The sequence below is a fragment of the Saccopteryx leptura genome, chromosome 3 (assembly GCF_036850995.1).
Source record: "Saccopteryx leptura isolate mSacLep1 chromosome 3, mSacLep1_pri_phased_curated, whole genome shotgun sequence".
Classification (NCBI taxonomy): Eukaryota; Metazoa; Chordata; class Mammalia; order Chiroptera; family Emballonuridae; genus Saccopteryx; species Saccopteryx leptura.
Genome location: NC_089505.1, coordinates 64,114,135 through 64,129,470, shown reverse-complemented (window position 1 = coordinate 64,129,470; position 15,336 = coordinate 64,114,135). Strand labels below are relative to the sequence as shown.

At 50.1% G+C, this 15,336-nt stretch overlaps 2 protein-coding genes across 2 annotated transcripts in view; one reads left to right on the top strand and one right to left on the bottom strand.

Annotated features, from left to right (window-relative positions):
* Nucleotides 1–273: 273 nt before the first annotated feature.
* On the top strand, nt 274–1,433 carry PGLYRP1 (peptidoglycan recognition protein 1). The gene is made up of 3 exons (XM_066372557.1): nt 274–289; nt 388–603; nt 1,179–1,433. The coding sequence occupies exons 1-3, from the start codon at nt 274–276 to the stop codon at nt 1,355–1,357; spliced, it is 411 nt and encodes a 136-aa protein (XP_066228654.1). The 3' UTR covers nt 1,358–1,433.
* A 508-nt stretch (nt 1,434–1,941) lies between these two features.
* Nucleotides 1,942–15,336, bottom strand: part of CCDC61 (coiled-coil domain containing 61) — a 29,249-nt gene continuing 15,854 nt past the window's right edge. The window contains exons 5-15 of the mRNA XM_066373810.1: nt 14,229–14,386; nt 12,675–12,836; nt 4,857–5,067; nt 4,686–4,768; nt 3,858–4,027; nt 3,668–3,743; nt 3,302–3,438; nt 3,136–3,214; nt 2,914–2,971; nt 2,380–2,458; nt 1,942–2,256 (exon numbers count right to left, since the gene is read on the bottom strand). Of these exons, the coding sequence (XP_066229907.1) occupies nt 2,159–2,256; nt 2,380–2,458; nt 2,914–2,971; nt 3,136–3,214; nt 3,302–3,438; nt 3,668–3,743; nt 3,858–4,027; nt 4,686–4,768; nt 4,857–5,067; nt 12,675–12,836; nt 14,229–14,386 (1,311 nt within the window). The 3' untranslated portion in view covers nt 1,942–2,158. The remainder of the gene's footprint in view (nt 2,257–2,379; nt 2,459–2,913; nt 2,972–3,135; nt 3,215–3,301; nt 3,439–3,667; nt 3,744–3,857; nt 4,028–4,685; nt 4,769–4,856; nt 5,068–12,674; nt 12,837–14,228; nt 14,387–15,336) is intronic.

The window sequence follows — 15,336 nt, the reverse complement described above, 5'->3', positions numbered from 1 at the left end:
CACAGAGAAAGAATAAATAACTTACATTATTTCCGTTTTATTTATATTTAAGTCTGAACGATGTTTTATTTTTAAAAAATGACCAGATTCCCTCTTTTACATCTGTCTAAGACTCACTCTTGACACTTGTCTCGGTCACGTGATACATTTATTCGTCCCATCCTAAAGGCTGGTCCATGAAAATATTTTCTGACATTAAACTGGTCCGTGGCCCAAAAAAGGTTGGGGACCACTGATCTACAGAATGGGGGCAGCAGTGACTCATGAGTTACTATGAGGATGAAACAAGGTGTGTACAGAACTGTGCTTGGCCTTTTAGGGGCCACTGTCATTGTTCTTATTGAAGATGAGGGGATAAAAAGGAGTGTGGGAGAAATTGTGTGGCAGGAACAGGGGCAAGGCAAGTGGAGGAGGGGAAGGGAGTCCTCTCCCAGGAAGCCCTCCTTCCTGCATCAACCTCCCTCACCCCCCCTCCCCACAGCTTCCTGATTGGAGAAGATGGGCTCGTGTATGAGGGCCGGGGCTGGAACACCAAGGGTGACCATGCAGGTGTCACCTGGAACCCCATATCCATCGGCATCACTTTCATGGGCAACTACATGGGTGAGTGACTGTCCTGCAGGTCAGGAAAGGGGGCTGACATGGGCCCGGGGGAGGGCACAGTGTGGTGTGTAGCTGTTGAGAGGCTCTGCCACCCACAAGCTCTGTGACCTTTGATAAGTGACTCAGCTTTGCAGGGCTTCATTTTCTCCTTTGTGGATAGTGACCATTTTCAGCAGCACGGTTCAGAGGAGGATTACTCTATATAAAAGTACTTAGGCTAGTCCATGGTGCGTAAGAAGTGCTTGAAGTGCTGTGGTGGGTAGGCCCCAAGGCCTGGGGACAGAGGGCAAATGAGCAAGAACCATAACAGCCACACACGCTGCACCAGGCACCATCGGTGGGCTTTACCTAAAGTAACTCATTTTATGGCCCCATAACCCTGTGGCAGGTGCCATTATTCTCTTCTTTCACATAGGAGGAAACTGGGGCACAGAGGTTAAGTCATTGCTAGAGAGTGGCAGACTGGGTTTGGGGCCCTAGGGAGCCAGGTGGGAATGCACAATTGGAACCATTACCCCACACTACTTCTGCCCTTGAGGAAGCTCCAACTTAACTCCTGCCTCTGCCTCCCCCAGAGCGGTCACCCCCACCACGGGCCATCCGGGCAGCCAAGAGTCTGCTGGCTTGTGGAGTGGCACGGGGAGCTCTGCTATCCAACTACGAGGTCAAAGGGCACCGGGATGTGCAGCAGACGCTCTCTCCAGGGGACCAGCTCTACGAAATCATCCAGAAATGGCCACATTACAGGGAGTAAGCCCTTGTCTATCTCTACCCCCAGTCATAAATCCACAGCCTCCCCTCCCCTCCAATAAAGATGCAACTCAAACTGTGCTTCTGTATCTGCCACATGCTCCCCTCCCCACACCCCTCCCAGACCTCAGCCACCCCCCCACCTCCCAGCACTCTGTCCTCACTGGTGCTCAAAACCCAGAGATGCTAGCTCAGAAGGCACATCACAGCTCAGAACCCAGAGGTGTCAGGTCAGAGTGCAGGAATCAGCACCAAGCCAGCCCAGATGTCACCAGCAGCAGCTCGGGGGGGGGGGGGGGGGTCTCCCGGGCAGTGAACCATGCTACAAAACATCCCTCTCCACCACACAGCCAGACATCCTGTGCAGAATCTCTGCTTAGACCCCTCTGAGGACGGGCTGCTCAGTAATGCCCACAGGTCTCCAACTTTCACGGCTTTAGAGAATGCAAATTTTTCCTGAGCCTGAAACCAAATCTGCCCCTCAGTCACACAAACATGCCCAGAAATATACACAGGCCCCAACTATACCTCCCCCCTGTATCCATACCTACCCCCTCCACTCCCACCCTTCAATCATAAGGTGAGGGATTCCAAGGGCAAATATGTTTATTTATAAAATGCACATACCCTCCGTCCCAGCATGCGATGTCTGGGGGAGCAGGAGGGGTAAGGGCCTCACACATTTGATACCCTAAAAGCACCAGGAGGGGCGGGGCCTGGGCGGAACTGGAAACACACAAGCCCCACCCCCACGCTGAATCCAAAGGTGGATAGGGGACAGAGGGACAATGCTCCCTCTCCGAGGTCATGATCGAGTGTCCAGTCGGTTCATGTATTCCTGCAAGGCCTTCAAACGGGAGTCTATTTCGGCCATGTCGGGCGCCTGGTAGTCGGAGCAGTACTCTGTGAGAGCAGGCATGGGTGTGGAGGGCTGTGAGGGGCCTGAAGCCATAGAGACCTCCAGGGCCCAACACGCTGCCAGCAGCCTCTGGGGCATGAGGGGGAGATGTGGAGTCCCAGCCTCACCTTTGTTGGGGACCCAGCCCCCCGAATTGGCCAGATGTCTCTGATGGCGGCTTCGTTCCACGGGGGTGGACTTCTGCAGCTGAGGAAGGCATGCAAGGGGTCAGGCACCCTCCCTCTATTCCTGTCCCCCGAAATCCCACAAGAAAATTCTGAACTTAAGGACCTCAGAAAAAAATAACATCTGACATCTTTTAGGCAACTATACAAAATAACTTTTTAACTTCACCAGAACCCTCTGAGGTGAATACTATCATCTTCATTTACTGATAAAGAAAATGAGACAGAGGCTGACGACCTCGGAATCACACAGGTGGTATGAGGCGATTTGTGGCCCGAGCTGATGGTCTTAACCAGCGTCCTCTGCCCACAGCCCACCCCCATCCTCCCCTCCAGTCCAGTGGTCTGAAAAGTGTCCAGAGCCATTTGAGAGGCATGTCTACAACGTGACACCCGGAAGAGAATCACGGAGAAGGGAACATTGGCTTCTGGCGGTTTCATCTGCCCCTCCTCCAAAGCCTGAGGAAAGGCACTCACCGTATTGGACCCACTCAAGGTTGTGGGGCTGAGGTGCTTCCCGCGGCGGCGGTGAACACTGAGGAAGGCGGATTGAAGGACCAATGGGAAGAGTCTTTGGCACCTCCCACCTCCCCCTCTCCGAGTTTCAAGGCTCTGTCACTTAATTTCCCCGCAAAAGACTGTTTCCTGTCTCCCAGACGAACGTTTGGAGGCGGTCCTTTCCCCCCACCCAAGTTTTACCCTCTATGGAGGGATTCAGAGAAATCCTCGAACTCGCTGCAGGAGCTGGCGGACGAGCAGCGGCTGCGGAAACTGTCCACTAGAGGGAGGAGGAGACGGTGAGCCGCCAGCACTCTCCGGCCCCGCCCGGCCCACCTGCCGGCCCGGCGCGCTCCAGCCCGGTTACCCGAGGAGCTGCGGTTTCGAGAGCGGCTAGCCGCGTTCCCTCGACCGGTCACGGGAGCAGAGGGACGAGTCTGGCGAGCCCAGGAGATGGACGGCGCGTCCCCGCTTCCTCCGCTGCCGAATCGGTTCCGCTGCTGCCTGGGGAACCGAAAGGAGACTGCGCCTGTGCGCCTGACTAATGCGGGGAAGGGCATCGCGGCGCCCCCGTGGGTCACAGCCGGGGCGGTGACCCGCCTGAGGTCACGCAAGGGAAGGAAAGAGATGGAGCGGGTGACCAGAGGATGGTGACAGATGGGAGACGGGGACAAATGAGGGTACTGGTAAAGAGGCAAGGATATGGGCAGGTGAAGAGGAAATGGACGCTAACTTCATCTTGATTTCTCTCAGCTTCTTCTCCTTGGCTTTCACAAAGGCTGTGGGGTCAAAGCGGGGCATACGACCACCTAGGATGGGGTGGGGTGGGGTGTGGAGTGAAGAAGCTGCGGTCACGGGATCGTGCCTCCACCGCTCTAGTCCGTTCCATGTCCTCCCACAGGAAGGGCAGGGCTGGCACAAACCTGTGGGCGAGGGAGAGGGGCAGGCAGGGTGGCCTCGACCCCGGCCCCCGCGGCCACTCTCCCGGGATGAGGAGCGGGCGGCGCCGCGGCCACGCGACGTGGAGCGCTCCCGGGACGATGAAGCCCTGTCCTCCCGGGCTGGGTGTGGCACCACTGGTGGAGTCCGTCTCCTGGGAGCGCAGGGCCCCACTGTCAGTTTCCCACCGGCCATAACAACTCCTATCCCAAGCCTCCCCCGGACTTCATCATCTTCGAATCTTCAGGCCCATTAGTTTCTAGACCTTCACAGAACCTTCTCCTAGGCTCTGCCCTCAAGAAGTCCCATTACCCCTTCCAAAAAAAACCACCTGCCATTCCCGACAGCCTAACTACCTACCCCCTTCACCTGACCCTCCTCCTGAGGTCTCCCACAGCTACCTGGTTTTCTAACACCAATTTTCCACCACCCACCCCCAATAAACACCAGCAGAGATCATCCAGATCCCCACCTGCTGGGTCGCGCCTTTTCGTTCAACCCTCAGGCCCTGCCCCTCCCCAGTCCCTTAGTCCAGCCCCAACCTCCTGAAAGCCGCTTCAAGCCCTGCCCATCCCTCCCGACCCCATTCACCTTTTTCCAACTATCCTAATCCCCTACGCCGCCCCGCCCACAGTCCGTTAGGCTTCTCCTACCCCTTCAGGCCCGCCCATCCTCAGGCTCCACCCACCCTCTCCATCCAGCCCGGGCCCCGCCCAACCTCCCTCAGACTCCGCCCGGCCCCGCTGGTCCGCAGCCCACCTGCAGGCGGGGTCGGCTGCTCCGAGGCCCCGCCCCCGAGCCACGCCCCTCACCCCCTCCTGTACGTGGCCAGCTCGCTGTTCAGCGTCTTCAGCCGGGCGCGCAGGCTCCGCTCTGACGCCTTCACCTCCTCCAGCTGCCGGGAGGAGACAGGAGCGCAGAGGTCCAATCTGAGGCCCAGGTCTGCCCGAAAGCCACCCCCGCCGGCCGCAGCGCTCCCTCACCTCCTTCGCCAGGCGGCGGCAGTCTTGGCTGCGGCGGCCAGACCCGCGGGTCCCGAGCCCGCGCTCTTGCCGCAGTTCCAGCTCCAGCCCGCGCACGAGCCCGCGCAGCGCCTCGGCCTCCTGGCGCGCGGCCCGCCCGGCCAGCGCCTCTTCGCGCGATCGCCCCAGCTGGACCTCCAGCTCGCGCTTCTCAGCAGCCAGGCGCGACACCCTGGCGGAGGAGATAGAGGGAAGAAAGCGAAAGCTAGGGGGCGGGGAGGGGAGCAGAGGGGAACGGTCCTTTCATCCCTATTCCTCCCAGGAGTGGGAACGCACCATCATTTCATCTCCCCTCCTCCACCTTCTCCCTACGTTACAAGGAGCATGGCCACATTACCGCCATCCACCCCATGAGCGGACACAGCTGTGTTGAGCTCTAATTCCAAAATATCACTGACCTGTCCTCTATAACCTCAGAGCCCAACACTGAGGTCCTGACCCCAGCCAGCCTCCCCCTGACCCCTTAGCCCGGTCTCACTGCCTCCCACTCACCAGGAGACTTTGTAAAATGCAAATATAATTAGGTCACTACAGTGCTCAAAACCCTTCTTTGAGAAAAAGATGTGCACACAAGGCTATTAACTTGCAGCCCTATTTGTGATAGCAAAAGAGTAGAAATAACCAAACTGTACACCAACAAAGAACTAGTTGGATTTCTAAGGTAGATCCACTAAACTGAGTGCCACACAACTATAAGAAGGAACAAAGAAGAGCTCTGTGTCCTGTCACCAAGTGGTGGCCAGGATGTAAGTTTGAAAACAGTACAGAAAAATGTTTAGTATATCTTTTTACATAAAAGGAAAGGGGGAATTATACATTATATGTGTTCATACTGTCTAAAATATATAAGGATAAATCAAAAAGGTTTTAAAAGCAGGAACAGCAGTGACAATAGGGATATAAGCAGGACCCCTCTGCATGTACTCTTTTTTTGGTATTGAATTTGAACTAGGAAAATATTGTATGTAAATAAATTTTAACAAAATCAATTGCTAAAATTTTTAAAAGAAACTGGCTCAGCCTGACTGGTGGTGGCGCAGTGCACAGAGTGTCGACCTGGGACACTGAGGATCCAGGATGGAAGCCCTGAGGTCGCCAGCTTGAGCACACGATCACGGAGCATGGGATCATCGACAGGATTCCATGGTCACTGGCTTGAGCTCAAAGGTCACTGACTTGAGCAAGGGGTCACTGGCTCTGCTGAAGCCCCCCAGTCAAGGCAGATATGAGAAGCAATCAGTGAACAACTAACACGACGCAACTACGAGTTGATGCTTCTCATCTCTCTCCCTTCCTCCCTCCCTCTGTCCTTTTTTTCCTCTCTCTCACTAAAAAAAAAGGAAAAGAAAAAAAAACTGGTTCAAACAGATCCAACTATATCAAAGTTAGTGGCATACTGGAAAATCATGTCAAGTGACCAAAAAGCTTTATTTTAGCAAGTAGGAAACAGTATAAGGACAAAAAGAATTGCAAAGAAATCTAAACTTCATTCAGTACTCTTTTCTTAGCAAAAGAGAGAGACACACACAGAGAAAGAGACAGACAGGAAAGGAGATGAAAAGCATGACCTTATAGTTGTAGCACTTTCATTGTTCACTGATTGCTTTCTCATATGTGCCTTGACTGGGGAGTTCCAGCAGAGCCAGTGACTCCTTGCTCAAGCCAGAGACCTTGGGCTCAAGCCAGGAACCATGAGGTCATGTCTATGCTCAAGCCTGTAACCCCGTGCTCAAGCTGGCAACCTTGGGGTTTTGAACCTGGGTCCTCAGCATCCTGGGTCAGTGCTCTATCCACTGTACCACCTCCTGGTCAGGCTCAGTACTCTTAGTAGTAGTAATTATATTGGTATTATTAGGATAAAGAATATAAATAATCACATTACTATTACTAGAAACTAAGATATTCAGTACGAGAAAAGACATACAAATCAAAGAGGTTAAATAAATAGACGTCATTTTTCTATTTCTAAAAACCTATCTACTTTCTGACTCCACTAAAAAGGCCTAAAAGCTATGTCAACCCAATGGCAACAAGCACCGCCAACAACCAGATAGACTGTGATCTATAAATACAACTTCCCACTAAAAGAAACCAGAGCTCCTTGGAAAAATTACTTATACCAGTTCTGAGGCTAGAAAAGCAAAAGAAAGTCCAAACATCTTGACTTTCCAGAAAACATGGAAGCCATCAAAAATTATGGGGGTCATTTCAAAAGAAAGTAGGAGCCAACATGAGGATGTTCCTACTAGCCAAAGAAAGGACAGTGCGTCAAAAGAACACCTGCAATAAATAACGAACTACAAACATCTGTGGCAGGCTGAATAAGCACCCCCAAAATATATCCCTAAAACCTGTGACTATTACCTTATATGGAAAAAAAAGACTTTACAGCTGATAAAATCAAGCACCTTGACATAAGGAGATTATCAAAGTGGCGCCTAAATATAATTCCCAGCATCTTTATAAGAGAGAAGTGGAGAGAGATTAGACACAGAGAAGGAGAAGGCAATGTAATTACAAAGGCAGAGAGACTGATTGACATATGGTTATAAGCCCAAGAATGATGACAGCCACCAGAAGCTGGAAGAGACAGGAAATGGGTTCTCCTGTCAAGCCTCTGGGTGGAGCACTGCTCTGCCGACACCTTCATCTCAGCCCAGTGAAAGTGATCTCAAGTTTCTGGTCTCCAGAAATGGAACAGGATAAGTTTCTGTTGTATCAAACCACCAAATTTATGGTCATTTGTCACAGCAGCCATAGGAAATCAACATGACATCAATTAAGTTTAAATTCAAGTTCCTAATGATAGCAAAAACTAAACAAAACTCATTGATCTCCACAAAGGATATAAGGGTATAAGGGAACCAACTTTTCTGAGAAAAGTTAAAGTAAAAACAAAATCAAGCATTAATCATGCCTTTCCCATACGAATTGTACCTCAGGAAACCAAACAGTTGATGAGATGATGCTTTTCTTTATGAAGAATTCCAGCTAACAAAAGCAGAAAGAATTATGGAATTAAATCATTACCTTTTAAAACTCCTAATGAAAACTCTTGGCCCTGGCCGGTTGGCTCAGTGGTAGAGCGTTGGCCTGGCGTGCAGAAGTCCCGGATTCGATTCCCGGCCAGGGCACACAGGAGAAGCATCCATCTGCTTCTCCACCCCTCCCCCTCTCCTTCCTCTCTGTCTCTCTCTTCCCCTCCTGCAGCCAAGGCTCCATTGGAGCAAGGATGGCCTGGGCGCTGGGGATGGCTCTGTGGCCTCTGCCTCAGGCGCTAGAATGGCTCTGGTTGCAACAGAGTGATGCCCCAAATGGGCAGAGCATCGCCCCCTGGTGGGCGTGCCAGGTGGATCCCGGTCGGGTGCATGTGGGAGTCTGTCTGACTGCCTCCCCGTTTCCAGCTTCAGAAAAATACCCAAAAAGAAAAAAAAAAGAAAAATCTAGCCACTGATCAATAGCTGCTTGTTCTCACCTTGCCTAAAAATTAAAATTAATCAAGGATCTGAAAAAAATATATAGATGTTTACATTTTGGGCCAAATATTGAACTTACCCTCTGCAATCAAGAAGACAAGGACCCTGGCCGGTTGGCTCAGAGCTAGAGCGTCAGCCTGGAGTGCGGGAGTCCCAGGTTCAATTCCCAGCCAGGGCACACAGGAGAAGCGCCCATCTGCTTCTCCACCCCTCTCCCTCTCCTTCCTCTCTGTCTCTCTCTTCCCCTCCCGCAGACAAGGCTCCATTGGAGCAAAGTTGGCCCGGGCGCTGAGGATGGCTCTGTGGCCTCTGCCTCAGGCGCTAGAATGGCTCTGGTTGCAACAGAGCTACGCCCCAGATGGGCAAGAGCATCGCCCCCTGGTGGGCATGCTGGGTGGATCCTGGTCGGGCGCATGCGGGAGTCTGTCTGACTGCCTCCCCGTTTCCAACTTCAAAAAAATACAGAAAAAAAAAAAAAAAAAAAAAAAAAAACAAGACAAAGATACCACCTATTCCTACTTCTCAACATGGTATTGGAGGTCCTAGCCAGAGCAATGAGGCAAGAAATATAAATGAAAGATAAGGATTGAGAGGGAATAAACAAAACACTCATTTGCAGGTAATTATAAACATTGAAAACCAAAGACACTCTAACAATAAATTATTAGAAACAAGAAATCTGAAGTTACTAGATATGAAATCAATATGTAAATATCAATTATACAAAAAACAATGTGATTTATATTTAAAGTAAAGAAACTATTAACAAAAGCATCCAAAGTGTGGTGGAACAGCATTACTGAGACATTAACTAAGACAAATAAATGTAGAGAGATAAACTCTGTTCATAGATTGGATACACACTACAGTTTTTATACAGATTTCAGCTCTCCCTAAACAGTTCTATTGATTCAATGCAATTCAATACCAATAAAATTTCCAACAAGTTTTATGTGCTTGTATTGAAAAACATATTGATTCTGAAATTTATACAGCAATTCAAATTGTCAAAAATAACCAAAAATATCTTGAAAAAAAGGGATAATACTCGCTCTATCCAATATCAGGCTAATTATAAACTTACAGTAATAAAAACAGTATGGCACTGGAACCAGGATAGATAAATAAACCAATGGACTGAAGAACCTCACCTGTGTATAAACGTGGTTTGTGATAAAGGTGACAATGGCTGAGCAGAAAGGAAAGGACAATCTTTACAATAAACGGCACTGGGATGGTTGACAGGTCATAGGAAAGGCCCGCTACCTCACCCAAAATCAATTCCAAGTGGGCATGAATGTGAAAAGCAAAACACAAAAGAATTACAAATGATGATATGGGAGAATATTTTCATGACATTGGGAGTAAAGGAGTCTAAGACAAGACTGCAAAGAAAAATATTATAAATAAGTCTACATAAAAATGAAGAGTGTCTGTTCCAAAGACATTATTAAGAGAGTGAAAAGGGCAGGGGAAGCGGTCCTATCAGACCATATGAAGAACTCCTGGAAATCAGGAAGAAATAGACGATTAGAAGAAAAACAGACAATTCACACAAGAGGAAAGCCACGTGGCTACTACACACGTGAAGAAGTGCTCAGCCCCACGGGAACAGGAAATGCAAATGAAAACTACCAAGAGAGGTGGGCTGTAGGAACTTGATCAGAGAGGGATCCAGCTTTGACATCGGAACCGTCAGTCCAGCGCCCTGACTCAGGAGGCAGGTACACAGCACCAACAAGGAAGGTGTCTTTCTAACACCTGAATCTGATTAGCCGATGGGTTTGATAACTATTTCACCAGAAATATGAAAAACAGAGCAATATTAACCATGGAGATAAAATGAACAAAATCCAGACTGTAGAAAACTCAACAAGAGAAATACCCTGGCTTCTTCCACAAATAAGTAGCATGAAAAAACGGAGAAACCGTAATAAATCAAGAGATTTAAGAAACACATCAACAGATTGCCATGTGTGGCCGTAATAATTCACACAAGCCAATTACAAAAGACATCTGTGAGATAATCAGAAGTGTCAACACATACACACGTTAAGGAATTTTTGTTACCTTTGTTGTATGTGATAACAGCACTTCTGTTTTAAATGCCCTTGCATGTTAGAGGTACATATTGAAGTGTTTCCAAGGGAGGGGGTTTGCAATTTGCTTCTCAAGGGACAGGGCAGAACGCAGATCCAACAAGATGGGCAGTGTCATGACCGCTGAAACTTGGACACAAGGATACACACATTATACTATTGTCTACTTTTGTTGTGTACTTGGAATTTTTCCTAATAAAATGTTTTCCAAACTCTGTGGCTCCCCCAAACTCTCCACGGAGCTTCCCACTCAGCCCCTTCCAGCAGACAGCCCCCTAGCCCCCTCGCCCCCTCACCCAGCTCCCTCTTCTGGGGTTGCGCCCGCCAAACTTCTCTGAGCAAATGTCACTCCCCACTCCTGAACCTCTCCTTCTCCGAGCAGGAACGACTGCACTCAGCCTTCCAACATCACCTCCCAGGGAAGCCTGGCTGCCGCAGCAGGCGGCACATCCCGGTCCTCTGCTTCCGGGCCCTCTGTGCACTCCCTTCCTGGCTTCCCAACTGGTGTTATCAGTGGTTTCTGTCTGGATCCTCCCACCATGAGGGCAGTCACCAGCTATCTGTCACTGAGTAGGAACCCGGGCTCTGTGACCAGGCTGCCTACATCCAACTCTGCTACACTTACTACAAGCTGGCTGACTTTGGGCAGTTTCGCTTCACATCTCCATGAAGTGGGACAATAACAATACCTACCTATAACGTTGTAGGAATCTAGGAAGGGGGTTAGACCAAGTCTGGCACTGAGTAAGGGCTCATTAAATATTAATAGCGTCGGATGATGTGCCTGGCATACAGTATAAACTCGTTAAATAAATGTTGGATGAATGAATGAATAAATCTGGGAGCCTTCCCAAACTCTCGGACTCCAAATTGGGAAGGAGAAAAGAAGCCACTGTCAAGCTGTGGGATCTCCGTGCAGAGGGCGCCACCTTGTGGTCATCCTGGGAAACACACACGCATGCCGGCACACACCCAACCAGGCCTGAGGGCTGGTCCTGAGGATGAACTTACCCTGCTTCCAGCACTGCACAGCCAAGCCCCTCCAGGAAGAAACATACGGTTCTCCACCCCCTAAGCTCGCACACCCGGGAGGGGAGAGGGCTGAGCCAACCTGTAAACACTGAGGGCTTGGTCCAGGGCCGCAGATGGCAACAGTACTCAGTGGCTGCAGAACCCAAAGGGGCTGCCTGGATTCAAGGTCTAGCCTGGCCATATCACTGTGTGACCTGGGACAAGTTCTCTACCCTCTCTGGTCCTCAGTTTCCTCTTCTGTAAAATAGGGACAATAGCAATGCCTACTTTGTGAGGATTAAATGAATTAAAATCATAAAGCACTGAACAGAGTCCTTGCTACCCAGTTAAATGCTCCATAACATTTGCTACTGGTATTATATCATTACTATTACTACTACCACAAATATTAGCTCTCCCACAGCTAATGCTGCCACTGCAAACACTACTACTGCTACTACTCCTACTAAAAATATTAGCCCTCCCTAATGTTTGGGGCCCCCTCCAGGTGGACCAAGTCCCCAATTCAGCCCCAGCACACAGCAGGCACTCAGTATGTCAAAAGCATTTGCTCTCTTCACTTCACTTTCAGTTCCCTTGTTCTCAGCACATTCGCACCTAACACAAGGCCTTTGTACATGCTGTTCCCTCTGTCTAGAAAGAACACCCTTCCCCACACCAGTCTCTGACCCACCCCAAGACCCCGTCAGGTCCTGTCACAGCACAGCCTCCCTTTCTTGACCAACTGCATCTCCATTTGCAGTGATATACTCGGGAGGTTATGTGATCAACGTGTATCTCACTCACAGGAGGGGCAAGGAGGGACCAGCACAAAAGAGGCGCTAAATATAGCACTTCCTCTCCCCCTGTCTTTGCACATCCTGTTCCCTTTACCTGGAATACCACCCCTTACCAGGTTTCCTTTCTGGGGTCCCCCACTGTGCCCACTCTGCAACTTCACAGATCTGTCTCCCCCATAGGACTGGAAGTCCCAGAAAGGAAGGGTCAGGATTGTCTCGGTCACCACTGTGTCCCCAACACCACCAAGCACAAGGCGGGCACAGAGAAGAGTTCAGAATAAATATTCAGTGAATGAGGGACTGTAGTCCTCCCAAAAGTCCTGAGCATGGGGTCCCACAGTGCATGATGGGATGTGCCCCCCAGCCCCAACTGTCCACCCCTCCCAGACTCACTGCTCCCGCAAGTGCCAGATCTCGGAATCCCGGATGTCCCGAGGGTCCTGGCCATCCAGCCCTCGCAGGCGGCCCAGCTCCTCCTTCAGTGAACGGATGACGCCCTGAAGGACCACGGGGTCTGGCTTGCCCTGGTACGGGAGGGGCAGCGGGTAGTGAATCCTGAGGAGGATTAGAACCACAGCATCTCAGAGGCCAAGAATCCCTAAGGGTACCTACCAGACCCCGAGAGCCTTAAAGTACAAAAACACACAATTCCCAACTCTCACTCCTAGAGGCTTAAGTTCCAAATGCAGCTTTGAGCCCCCTCCCTGCCCTCTTTGCACCAGTCAGCCACCCCTAAGACCCTCTCATACAGCAATCGTGGAACCACTGGGTCATGTGATTTGCAACCAAGCACAATCCTAGGTGAGATTCCACAGTAGGAGACTCAAGATGACCTGACCTGGGTCCCCCTTGGCTGGAAAAAGGTAGGACACCTTGATTATCTGACCCACCAGGTGCTATTCATAGATTGATAACTTCCCACTAGCAAATCCAGGAGCAGTTAACAAAGGAGCAGACACTGTCCCCAGCTACCCAACTGCCATACCCAACTCCCTTCTCCCTTGCTGCCTCCATTTATAAAGACAGACAGCCAGTCATTTTCCCAGCATCCTTTCCATGTGACCACTTCAGGCAAAGGCCATGTGACCATTTCTGGCAAAATATAGTAAATCTGTTGGGAGACTTCTGGGAACACTTTTGTTTCCCTGACAAAAAACAGTAGATGCAATTGGCTAGCACAGCCCTGTTCCTCTTCCTCTTTCTTGGATACATATGCAATGCCTGGAGGTCCACAGCCATTTTGTCACCATGAAGAGATACGAACCAAATCAAAAAGCTAACTCGTTAAGGATGACAAAAGAAGGCCTTGGCCAGTGGCTCCGTGGATAGAGCTTTGGCTCAGCATATGAACATCCCAGGTTAGATTCCCAGTTAGGACACACAGAAAAAGGAACCATTTGCTTCTCTCCCCCCCCCCCTCATTCTCTCCTTCTTCCCCTCCCCTGCTGCCAGTAGCTCGATTGATTCAAGCATCGGCTCTCGGCACTGAGGATAGCTTAGTTGATCAGAATGCATCAGCCTCTGGCACTAAAGATAGCTCAGTACTGGAGCATCAGTCTCAGGCAGGGTTGCTGTGTGAATCCATCAGAGCACATGTGGGGATCTGCCTCACTATCTCCCCTCCTCTCACCTAAAGAAAAAAGAAAAAGACAAAAGAAAATAAACAGAAAACCGTAAGAAGCCTGAGTCCCTAATGAAACTGTTGAGTTGCCACCACCTACCTAGACATCTTGTTAAGTGATAAACTGTTTAAGGCGCTGCAAGGGCTATCCTGCTGCTTGTACCCAAACACAACACTAAATGATGCAAGCCTCAACACTGAAGATTCCAAAGGTAAGGTTTAAGCAACATCCTCACCTTGCCCTGGGTACCAGGGTTCCTGAGGTCTAGCCACATCCTCTCCCACCTGCCCACCAGCCTGGACCTATGGCCATCCCTTTGTCCCACCTGTCAAACTCCACGGAGTAGATGAGGATCAGGTAGCGCTTGGAGTTGAGCTGGGCCGACCTCGAGGCCAAGGGGCCTGGGCGGCCCCCCATCTTGCGGTTCCGGAGGGACTCCAGATCTGTGTAGGTCAGCAGGTCAAGGGTGACTGACTCACTGCTCTGTTGGGAGAGGGTGGGTGGAGCTGACACAAGACACAACACGGCCATATCCAGAGCACACACCCACACACCTGGGCATAGCCGGGCTTTCCTACACTGCGCCTGCTGAAGGTGGCCCTGTCCAAGGTGCTGGCACACGGACACCATCAGAGGGGGACTGGAAAGAACCTAAAAGCTCAACTATGGGTGACAGCTGAGGACTGTGGCTTTCCCAGTACTGTCTGTAAACGCCTGGGGATCCCTGAGACCTTTTCAGGGAGTCCAAGAGGTCAAAACTATTTGCATAATAATACTAAGATGTTATTTGCCCTCTGGGCTATGTTGACATTTGCACTAATGATGCAAAAGTAATGATGGGCAAATATGCTGGTGCCATTAACAGAAATTCAGCCAGTGGCATCAAATGTTATTAGTAGTCATTGTACTCTCCAATGCCACACAGTCTGGGGGGACCAGGAGGGAAACATCAGTAGATAGATAGACAGACAAACAGACAGATAAAACACAGGAAATTAAACCTGGGAATATCCTTGATGACGCTATAAAGACTATTAATTTTACTGCACTCAAGCCCTGAGCACATAGCGCTGTACCACTCTGTGACAAAATGGGAAGTACGCACCTGCTGCACACCAAGGTGCAACAGTTGTCTCAGGAGAAGCACTTGTGCAATCGAGTTTTGAGCTAAGTTAGCCACTTTTTCAAGGAATGCTGTTTTTACTTGAAAGAACTACCGACAGACAGGACGGGTCTTCAGCCTCAGGGGTCCAGCAGGCATTTTCTCAGAAATGAACAGACTGAGCCTGTCATGTCCAGAAAAACAGCTGACAGGATTTGTTGCCAATGATAAAATTCAAATGTCAAAGCGAAAATTGGAATTGGGGAAACCTTGTCTCTGCCGCCATGTGCTTGACAGCCCTTGGACGCTGAAGGCCTTTCCCGGTGAGGTC

Excerpts from the sequence above, each read along its gene's own strand:
- PGLYRP1 (XM_066372557.1), top strand. Across the intron at positions 604-1,178 it reads TTTCATGGGCAACTACATGG|AGCGGTCACCCCCACCACGG; the intron begins GTGAGTGACTGT and ends TGCCTCCCCCAG.